The sequence below is a fragment of the Carex rostrata genome, chromosome 11 (genome assembly GCF_964058835.1).
Source record: "Carex rostrata chromosome 11, lpCarRost1.2, whole genome shotgun sequence".
Lineage (NCBI taxonomy): Eukaryota > Viridiplantae > Streptophyta > Magnoliopsida > Poales > Cyperaceae > Carex > Carex rostrata.
Genome location: NC_135928.1, coordinates 3340963 through 3352021, shown reverse-complemented (window position 1 = coordinate 3352021; position 11059 = coordinate 3340963). Strand labels below are relative to the sequence as shown.

General features: G+C 31.8%; 1 protein-coding gene across 2 annotated transcripts; it reads left to right on the top strand.

Moving 5' to 3' along the window:
- The first annotated feature begins 1707 nt into the window (after positions 1 to 1707).
- On the top strand, positions 1708 to 5096 carry LOC144561678 (OTU-like cysteine protease family protein). 2 transcript variants are annotated; one of them, XM_078310708.1, is made up of 9 exons: positions 1708 to 1988; positions 2147 to 2229; positions 2320 to 2365; positions 3260 to 3368; positions 3566 to 3657; positions 3875 to 3937; positions 4155 to 4273; positions 4502 to 4577; positions 4856 to 5096. In XM_078310708.1, the coding sequence occupies exons 2-9, from the start codon at positions 2165 to 2167 to the stop codon at positions 4910 to 4912; spliced, it is 627 nt and encodes a 208-aa protein (XP_078166834.1). In that variant the 5' UTR covers positions 1708 to 1988; positions 2147 to 2164; the 3' UTR covers positions 4913 to 5096. The 2 variants fall into 2 exon arrangements, with proteins under 2 accessions (XP_078166834.1, XP_078166835.1); XM_078310709.1 differs by having other exon boundaries at positions 1717 to 1900.
- The last annotated feature ends 5963 nt before the right edge of the window (positions 5097 to 11059 follow it).

Genomic DNA, 11059 nt, shown 5'->3' with positions numbered 1-11059 from the left:
ATACATTTGTTTTTAATCAATTTTGACCGCTTGACTTTATACTAATTGAATTCGAATATTTCAACAGTTTGAATTTGTCATTTGAAACAAATCCGACAAATTTTGAAGCTTATGCTCATCAACTCCTCTTGATGAGCATAGTACACGCTAGGTTTAATTGGCTTGACTTCAATCGATAAATCCAAAATGTTAAAACCGATTTACATCATGAGTAATGTGCTTACATGCAAAATTTATCAATTTTTGAATTAATTTAGTACGATAAAAAAATAAAGATTTATAAGTTAATTTGATTTATTCATTTGTGAGTTGTGACAATTTTTGATCAATTGATTTTATACTTGAATAATTTATAAATTTTGCATGTAAGTGCATTAATTGTGAAGTAGATTGGTTTAATCGGTTTGGATTTGTCGTTTAAAGTCAATCTAATAGATTTTAAAGTTAAACTTATCAGATTGGTTTAATCGGTTTGGATTTATCATTTAAAGTCAATCTACTAAATTTTAAAGTTAAGATTATCATAAGACTTGGTAAGCTTAAAAACACCATAATTCTATATAGGCAACGGAAGATATAAAAAAGGATTTAATGATATTGATAGCTAATAGATAAGTAAACATTTTAGCATGCATCTGTGGTAATGATGAATTTTGTATGTAACAAACAATTTAGATTAAATTTTAGCCAATAATATCTATGAGACATTCTATATAGTTCTTTGCATTTATATTAGGTAGATATGTATTAGGAAGCTAACTACATACAAACATATGATTAGATGATAACTTCAACAAAAAACAAATTATAACGGAGGAGGGTTTTATATATTACATAAATCAATTACGAGCATGATGTATTTTTTTTCCATTTAGACCTTTTGTATTATGTACTTCAAATTAGGGGTTATGAAAAAAAATAAGAACATTTTAACTATATGACTAAATATTTATGGTTCTTCATTGTTAATTTATGCAATTTCTCTATCAAACATTTCCCTTTTATTCCATATTGTGGATATTATGAATATAAGGTCAGTGATATTAATGATACGTTGTTAACAATAATTTTGTATATCCAATATCCTTTAAGAAGCAATAAATATAATGGTTTATTCATTTTTTTTTCAATGAAAAGCTATCATGATAAATGAACTTTTTAGCCATTTAATTTAATTCTCAACAGTTTTGGGATTATTATTTGTAGATAATTCTAATAAATTTAGTATAATATAAATATTTTTACTTATAATAATCTCAAGTATTTACTTTCAAAAATATTTATCTCAACCATGTTAATTGCAAAATTTAATCTATTTAAATAAATAAATTAACAGATTTTAAAATTAAACGTCTTTTTAAAAAATTCTAAACATAGTAATTTTATTTAAAAAATTAAAAGTACATTCAAATTTGTAAAAGTCAATAATTGAATGGTGTGTTCAGTCCTTATTTTGTATTAAGTGGCTACAGAAAGTACCACACATTACGAGATCCATTAGATCAAAGTTACACGTTACGAGTATAGATCCACTTCAGTAACTCAAATTTAGAGTTTGCATTTGGACCGTCCGATCATAATTTGGAGCAATTCTCTATCAGATGGGATGCACAGATCCGCTTTAGATTTGTGTCAAAAAAGATCTGATGGTCCATATCTAAACACAACATTTGAGGTACCTTAGTTAATATGAATTCCAGTTTATTCTCATCCGCCGCTGTTACCTGGATTCTCTCTCTTTCCTCTCAAGTCTCCCCTCAACTAATTGGTTTCCTTTTTATATGCTTTAAAATTTGCAAATTTCGAGCAGGAGGAGATTGCATTCTTCCCCTGTTATCTTCGTTTTCTTATCCTTCAAGCTAGAGCATTCTGGTCGTTTTAACAAACTTTTGCTTCTCTTGTGAGCATCTCTCTCTCTCTCTCTCTCTCTCTGCGGTGGTTGCACGCAACTATAGATCTCAGGGTTCGTTGGTTACCTTCCAAATCGGGTCTGGAATTTACATCATGTTTCATTCAAGAAGTCCTCTAAACTTTTAATTTTTTTCTATTTAGGTGCTGGTTCAGCTGGGTTCTGGTAATTCTCCAAAGATAAATTCTTGTCAACTCCAAATTGACCTTTTTCTTTTCCCGTTTCGTTGATTTGCAGATTTTAAATTGAAGTGTCATGGAAGGTGTTGTTGTAAGGAGAGTTATCCCATCTGACAATAGTTGTCTCTTTAATGCTGTTGGGTTAGTTTTGATTTTAATTTTGCTACTTTCGTTTAATTCCCGTTATTTGTGAATTTCTTGAACAATATTGTTTCTGAATAATTTGCTTAGGTATGTTATGGAGCACAATAAGAATAAGGCTCCTGAGCTTAGACAGGTTTGTACATTGTAATTACGTCTTCCTCTATATTACCGTTTCCATTTTTTTAATTATTTACATTGTTATTTCACTGAGTTTTATTTTTATCTTCGATTCAGTTAGTCTAGTTCAACTCTGGATCAAACATATTCAGTTTCTGCCTTACAAAAGTTGGAAATAAGTTATCACTTATCACACTTGAGACAATGAAGTTTGGAATATTCTAGTTTTATGTTTTCTTCATGCCATAATTGTGTGATGATTTAAGAAATTGATGTGAAATTTTGTGATTATTATATGATTATGGTCATGAGCTGAGTGTCCCAGCCAGTAACATACCATGTGGTTCATCTCAGTAGAGGTGATGTATTCTGGTTCCTAGCCTCTAGTATTGTTCCTGGTTCAGCACACTGGTTTTAACTGCCACCGGGACCTTATTCTTGGCTTATGGCACTGTAGCAGTTCATGTTGGCATAGGTTATCAGTATGCCTTTATGAGAGCTACACAAAAAAAAATACTATTATGTCATTAGGTTTTTTATTTTTCCTCTCTCGTACATTGATAATTTGCTGTTTTTGCAATTATTCCAAATTATTTTCTGAATTTTCCAATGAGAGCCAACATTCCTCGTACTTCTTTATGAGCCAGCAATCAATCCTTCAATTTTATTTATGTATTTTGATTTCAGTAACCCAACAGAAAGGAAAGGTTGGTAACTTGTCAGTATTCATGGAATAAGAAATACCTTTTCCATACAGAATTTAATGGTGGTATGTTATTTTCTGATACCAAAATTTTTAGTTGTTAGTGACAGATTGGAGAAATGTTGGGTCTCTTTTGTAGGTAGGTGTCTATAGTATTTGGTCTACTGAAAGATAAGTTTATAAATCATTATTTCTTTGGTGTTGTAGGTTATAGCAGCTGCAGTGGCAAGTGATCCAGTAAAGTACAACGAAGCATTTCTTGGCAAAAATAATGAGGAATATTGTTCTTGGATCATGGACCCTGAAAAATGGGGAGGTAGATATTTATTCTGACTTTGCATTTTGTTACAACAACCCTAGCTCTATTTTTCTATCACTAACCAATGACCATACTAGTCAATAAGAAGAAACAAGAATTAGTAAACATTAAGGTCTCTTTTGTGCTTTGATGTTTTGTATATGAGCTATAACTTCAACCATTGCTGACATAGTTTTGTTTGGTTTTACTACCAGGAGCAATTGAACTTTCCATACTATCAGAATATTACAGTCGTGAAATTGCTGCTTATGATATCCAAACTATGCGTTGCGACTTGTATGGCCAGGTCTCTCTCTCTCTCTCTTTAAAAATCTTGACTGAGGCTGTCAAGTTCTCTCTCTCTCTTTTTGGGAATCTTCTAAGGCTTGGACTTAAAAAGGCCACTGTAGATGTTTTTTACATCTTATTGGGTCATACGTGAAAGTTCTGTCTTGTAGGGAACATACCTGGATTTTTTCTGGATTTTTTTAATTTATAGTTTACTGAAATAATTATTAAAACAGGAGAAGAACTATCACGAGAGGGTTATGCTTATCTATGACGGATTACATTACGATGCCTTAGCGGTACGTTTCTCTTAATATTCCTGGTTGTGTACTTGGTTCGGCAAGTACTGGACTGAATCAGCTTATTTTGGTTTGTTAATTTTCTTTCAGCGCATATTCTTGATCCCCAATTGAACTGCAATTCATAACCAAGAAAATAAGTTGCAAAAAAAAAAAAGATTTAAGTGTCATTATGTCATCATCCTGTTTCCTTGAACTTGCAATACAAAAATGACAGCTGACGCCGTCTGATTCGGCATCTGAGGAGTTTGACCAGACGATATTTCCAGTTGACTATAAACGGTCCATTGGTCCTCCTGAAAATCTTGCTCTAAACCTGGTGAAGGATGCACATAGGTACCTCCTCATTGTTTTTTTATTTTTTGTTTGTTTGGTCTAAAGTCTAAACCTTTGCTACTTTTAAAGTCCTATTTGCCCTGAAAAAAGAAACCATGAAGTTGCAAACTGGGTCAGGATATGTTGAGTAGCCTGGTTCAATTACCAGTAGCTGGTGGACAAGTAGTTTTATGAAGACCTAAGACTATTTTTTTCTGCTCAATATCCCTGTTAATGGTTCATTTTCAGGAAAAGAAGCTTCACAGATACATCAAACTTCACCTTGCGGTGCGGTGTTTGTCAAATTGGTGTTATTGGTCAGAAGGTAATTAGCGCTCTATTTTCATGTTATTTTAGTTTGCTTAATTGTACTTGCTATCAAACAAAGTTCATGGATACTCAAATCTCTGTGAAGTTTGTATACCCCTCATATATGAGATAATTTCTGCATTTTCGTAATACGCTGTCTTATGTCTCCATAATACAAGGACTTGGTACCTGATGAATTTTTTACACTTCCAGTATATATTTAATGCTTTATCAAGGGAATGCACAAAATTCTAGTCTCTCAGAAGTTATATTTTTCTTGTATTAACTTAACAGGAGGCTGCGGAGCATGCACAAGCTACCGGTCATATTAATTTTCAAGAATATAGATAGTTTATAGCAATTTAACATTGAAATGTTATTGTGACATGTAATTTTCAATTTCTTGTGATTCCACCTTCATGATTGCCCCCACTTTGGAATATTTTTTCTACACATCCTCATTCAATTTAGAAACATCAAAATTTATTGGAGTGTGTAATAATTGAATTGTGTTGAATTTTGTAATAATAGAATATTTTCATAATGTTATTTAATGTCATTAGCACCCATTTCTAGGGAGACATAGTATAATATATATGTATATAAAAAAGGGAAATTACAATGCTCTACATTTATACAATATATTAAAGAGAAATGATGGTAATGATCAAGCAACAAGTACTTTTTGAAATTTTCCCTGTGCTAGTTGTTTCAGGTCTTCAGGTATATTTACAGCGGGAAGTTAAAAATATAATCAAAACAGCTCTGTTTCTCATTTAGTGTGTAAAATTATATTTGTACATAAGAATAAGTTTGAATTTTTTTTTTGTTTTATTAGTGAGTAATGAAAGAAAATAGTCGCTCCTGCTCTTCTAATTTTCAAATGAAAAACGCTGAGCAAAATAAACAACATTTGAGGGTTCAAATGCCTCCATTTTTTAAAACTTTAATAACTCAAAATTTAAAACTTAAAAGTCAAAATAAAACTGTTAGATGTGATTTATGTTATTTTCTCTATGTGCTCATAAAAAATTATCACATTTTAATTTTGTTTTTATAGGAATCAATAAGTTCAAAAATCAACGTCTAGAAATCATCCATATTAATGTATTTTTTACAAACTCTTGATGACAATCAAAATAAAATTGAAATGTCATAATTTTTTACAAGTGCATAAATAAAATGACGTAGATCATATCCAACGGTTTTATTTTTACTTTTAAGTTTCAAATTTTGAGTTATTAAAGTTTTAAAAAATGGAGGCATGGTGGAGGCACAAAAAATGGAGGCATGGTGGAGGCACAAAAAATGGAGGCATTTGAACCCTCCTCAATAAACAATTACATTCCTTATTTGAAAATTAATAAAAACAGAGGGTTTCTTTAGAATTTGGCGGAGAGGAAACTTACCGACCCTTCTGCAATTTCATGGGAGCATCTGCATTTCGGATTTCACTTTGATTTCTAAAGGATGCTGATTTGATTTTTAAAAGCATGTTGACACTTCTATTATAATTTTTGAGATGTAATGTAATTTCTAATTATTTTAAAAATTTATTTTCTAACTGAAGTATTGGCTCTTGTTTTTATCTAACTGTTTTTATTAATATTTGTTGACTTGGCTACTAAATATAATTACAAATTAATTGTACGAGTGTAGAGATTTAAAAATTAAAATTAACTTAATTTCTATTTGATGTTTGACAACTGCTTTTAATTTTTTGGGGGAATTTCACGTATACCCCTCAAAAACTTCAAAATTACGTATTTCCCCCTCTAAAGTTCAAAAACTCACATATTTACTCATTTCATTGTCTTTTATATTAAAACTCATTCTAAATATATAAAATACCTATTTTACCCTTCATTAAAAGTATAAAATGCCCCATCGAACTCAAATTTGAATCTGAAGGGTTTCTCTACCGTCCGATCCGCACGTATTGCAATAAGATTATTGCGTGTTCGCTTCAAGATTCGTACTAATCTAGCCCGCACGAATCTCAAAGAAATTTTGATCTGTGTGCATCGCATTAAGATCTATGTACATTGCATCAATTTCAGTGTTTATTCGCTTCAAGATTTGTGCTGATCTAGCGCGCACAGATCTCAAAGCAATTCAGACGGTAGAGGAACCTTTAGATTCAAATTTGAGTCAGATGAGTGTTTTATGCTTTTTAATAAAAGGGTAAAATAGGTATTTTATAAATTTAGAATGTGTTTTAATAGAAAAGATAATAAAATGAGTAAATATGTGAGTTTTTGAAGTTTAGAGGGGGAAATATGTAATTTCAAATTTTAGAGGGGGAAATACGTAATTTCGAAGTTTTTGAGGGGTATACGTGAAATTCCCCCTAATTTTTTTTTCTTAATTTTAGTGCTGTGAATGATGCAACGCACAACATACACTATTAAGATCAAATTGGTTTAGGTCTACCAATAATGACATTAGGCGTAGCCACGTGGGGACTACTAATTGCACACTAAACGCTCTTTATATTTTTTTAATTTAATAATAAAAATAAAAATACGAGTCTAGTCTTTTCTTTCGTTGTGATTAAAAGTATACTTGTGTGAGTGTGATAAGCGTACTAAATCATTTCTGAATTCAATACATAAGTTCACTGTTCACACAACTCCAATAAAATCGATAACTACGGCCAATGAGGGTTCCAACATGGGAATCAAAATGCAACAAAATGTACCGAGTTGCGTTGAAAGTCAATATTTCTACATAGAAATTGACCCGCTACACGAGCAGTCAAACTCAAAGAAACTGAATATGTAACTGTAGCAGACTATGAAGAGGGTAACGTGCCTATATCATTACATGAAAAGTTGAAAACATCTGGCAGCCTCTGCCCAATTTCAAAAAAAAAAACATGAAAAGTTGAAAACCAAGGTTTACAATGAGCAGATATAAATTCAAACCTTATTAATTTTCTTTTTGTATATCTCATTTTGTACAAATCCCCATTTTCTGTGAATCTTACATTCTCTCCTTCTCTGACATATTTTGATGAGTTCGTTTAAGTATGATTGCAAAAATCCATTTTTCTCTTATTCATGAAAAAATAGTTTTGAGTTATTTTCAAGTTATTTTTTTTAAAGTTAATCTGTAGTAATTTTCGGAGGGAATATTTTAAACCATTTAAACCTCTGATGTCTATCATTTAAATTACTATGTTCAACTGTTTAAATATCAAATTTAAATTAAAATATTATATATATAGATGAGCTACGCCACTCCATGAAGTAAATTCAAACGACCGATCCGATCCGATCCGAACCGATCTCCATATTGAAATGTGCTTGGAGACCAAATTTTACATTTTTTGGAATTTTTTTACTATTTATTAACCAATTTTGAAAATTGCTGATCCGATGGTCCAGAAATTTGTACTGTTTTTACTGTTCATAGCAAAATAGCAATTTTCAAAATTGCTTAATAAATAGTAAAAAAATTCCAAAAAATATAAAATTTGGTCTCCAAGCACATTTCAATATGGAGATCATATCTAACGGTTCGGATCGATCGTTTGAACTTTCAAAATGAAAATATGGCATGGAGTACAATCGCGTTTTACTCCATGGAGTAGCGTAGCTAATCTCATATATATATAACCTAAGTTATAACGAGTCAGTTTTTGAGATTTCAAAGTCCGAATAACCAATCCGAACCGCTCCACACAATCTCCATATTAATATGTGCTTAGAGACCAAATTTTACATTTTTTGAGATTTTTTTACTATTTATTAAGCCACTTTAAAAATCAATGATCCAACGATGCCTTTTGGGGGAGATCTTAACCGAAGAAGCCAATAGTCGAATCCACAAAAGTATACATGAGAGTCTCGGCATTCGCATACGAATGTCGCATTGTCTTACCTTACCATGGGGACACCCTATAGGATCAGCCGAGGGCCCTAGTCAAGTGAAGGTTGTGACTTTGGGCTAATCACAGATTCCCTTGCACTTCTCAAGTCAAGCTTTAATGGGAAGAATTGATTAGTAGCGTGGCTGAACCGTGAAAGCGCCAATCACTGGGATAGGATTAGAAACCCTCTTACAACAACTAAAAACTAACATCAATCCAAAATAAGAATCAAAGTGGATTGAAGTAACAATGGTGTGCCGAAACCCTAGAAATTAATTAACATCTCCTTTTTTACTACTCTATTTTATCTTTTGATCCAGAAATACAAAGTTGCATCTTTGATTCACCAACAACTCTCAATATCTAATTTTATCTAGCTCTTCAACGGGTTGCGATTTGATTGCTCAAGACGGATAACCTTATTCCTTGCGGATCGATACTCAATTATACTACTCGATAGGATCATACGCTTGTGATCTGATCAGAAGTATAAACGAGTTTATAAATTTAAAAGCGTGACATGAAAAACTCCATCAGGACGCGCTCGGGTATGATGACTTGGGGCCAGAACATTTCTCCTTTTAAATAACAACCATGATTTTGTTTTGTAATCAATAGCAAAAACTGTTTTCTTCAAATACATGCTAAGAAACCGTAGCAAAAGCAAAAATCCTTTAAAATTTATCCATTATTATAATTACAAAAATCTGAAAAATAAAAGAAGCTGTATAGTAACATAGCTCTTTAAGGTATACTAATTCTCTCACTATATTATTCCTTCACCTCTAGTTATTAATTTTTTGGTGGTAAGGACTGGTATATATCATTATGATGGTTCCTTTAATTTTCTATTTTTATTTTCTGGAGCAGTTGTAATATTGACTGCAAACTAATGAGACAAAACTTTCAAACGAACCGTAACAATGAGTGAGTCTATGGTACTATGCATATCACGGGTTGTTACCGTGCTACGGCTCTATATTTGAGTTTTCAAATCCTAATGGTCGATCCGAACCGTTCATCTTGTTCTCCATATTAATATGTGTTTGGAGACCAAATTTTACATTTTTTGAAAATATTTTACTATTTTTTTAGATATTTAGAAAATCACTTGATCTGAAAATTCTGGACCATCCAAAAACAGTGATTTTCAATAAATCTAAAAAAATAGTAAAAAAATTTCAAAAAATATAAAATTTGGTCTCCAAACACATATTAATATGAAAAACAAGATGAACGGTTCGGATCGACCGTTAGGATTTGAAAACTCGAATATAGAGCCGTAGCACGGTAACAAATCGTAATATGCATAGTACCATAGACTCACTCCCGTAACAATTATATAGTTCCCACTAGTAGATCGACTAAATAAAAAACCCTTATAATAAATATAGAGTGAGTCTATGGTACTATGCATATCACGGGTTGTTACCGTGTTACGGCTCTATATTTGAGTTTTCAAATCCTAGCGGTCTATCCAAAACCGTTCATCTTGTTCTCCATATTAATATGTGTTTGGAGACCAAATTTTACATTTTTTGAAAATTTTTTACTATTTTTTTAGATATTGAGAAAATCGCTTGATCTGAAAATTCTGGACCATCCAAAAACAGTGATTTTCAATAAATCTAAAAAAATAGTAAAATTTTTTTCAAAAAATGTAAAATTTGGTCTCCAAACACATATTAATATGGAGAACAAGATAAACGGTTCGGATCGACCGTTAGGATTTGAAAACTCAAATATAGAGCCGTATTACAGTAACAAATCGTAATATGCATAATATCATAGACTCACTCATAAATATATATTCAAATTATTAAAATAAAAATATCTGTTTGCTAAGCATTTCTTCCATGTGTCCTTTGTCCGGTACTTTTCACAAACCACCTGGTATAGACTATAGAGTATAGACAGATTCTTACATGGACTGCTGATCTGGCATTTCCCCCTTTTCAAATAATCCTTACCCGCAACAACCAACAACTACCAGAATTTTTGAATATATTTCTCCCTAGACCCGTTCTTGCTGGTTCCGGAGCAGTGGTAAGTATATTATTAAATATGTTCTTTTGTAGAACATGTTCATGTCAAATATTTTCTCTATGCATTATTTCTCGATTTCAACGTGCGTAAACTCTGACCCGTCATGTGACCATATTTCTTTCCATGCGCTCATGTCTCTATTTCTATATTAATTCTACTCTAGCATATATTATATGCATACGTTGCATATACCCTCTCTCTCTCTCTCTCTCCCCCCTGCTATATATATACTTTCCTACTAATACATTTATCTCTAAACATATAAAGTGATTACTTACCTTGCTTTAAGTGACAAGGAGAAGAACAAGAGAGAACACTGCAAACAAGATCCAAAGAGAGGAGAAAAGAAAGAAAGAAATGGGAAATAATTGCCTTAAACCAAGAGCTGTAACATGGATGGATGACGAAGAAGAGGAATTTGAGCAAGAAGTTGTGCAAATAAATGAAGAAAAGAGAGAGTTCAAGGAGGTATCCTCATCAAGTAGTAATATAGTAAAGATTAAGATCACAAAAAGGCAACTAGAGGAGATATTGAGATTATCAAGCAAGAAAAAATTGCCTATGTTGATTTTGAGCAG

Excerpts from the sequence above, each read along its gene's own strand:
- LOC144561678 (XM_078310708.1), top strand. The coding sequence starts at position 2,165 with ATGGAAGGTGTTGTTGTAAGGAGAGTTATCCCATCTGACAATAGTTGT. Across the intron at positions 3,369-3,565 it reads GGACCCTGAAAAATGGGGAG|GAGCAATTGAACTTTCCATA; the intron begins GTAGATATTTAT and ends TTTTACTACCAG. Across the intron at positions 3,938-4,154 it reads TACATTACGATGCCTTAGCG|CTGACGCCGTCTGATTCGGC; the intron begins GTACGTTTCTCT and ends CAAAAATGACAG.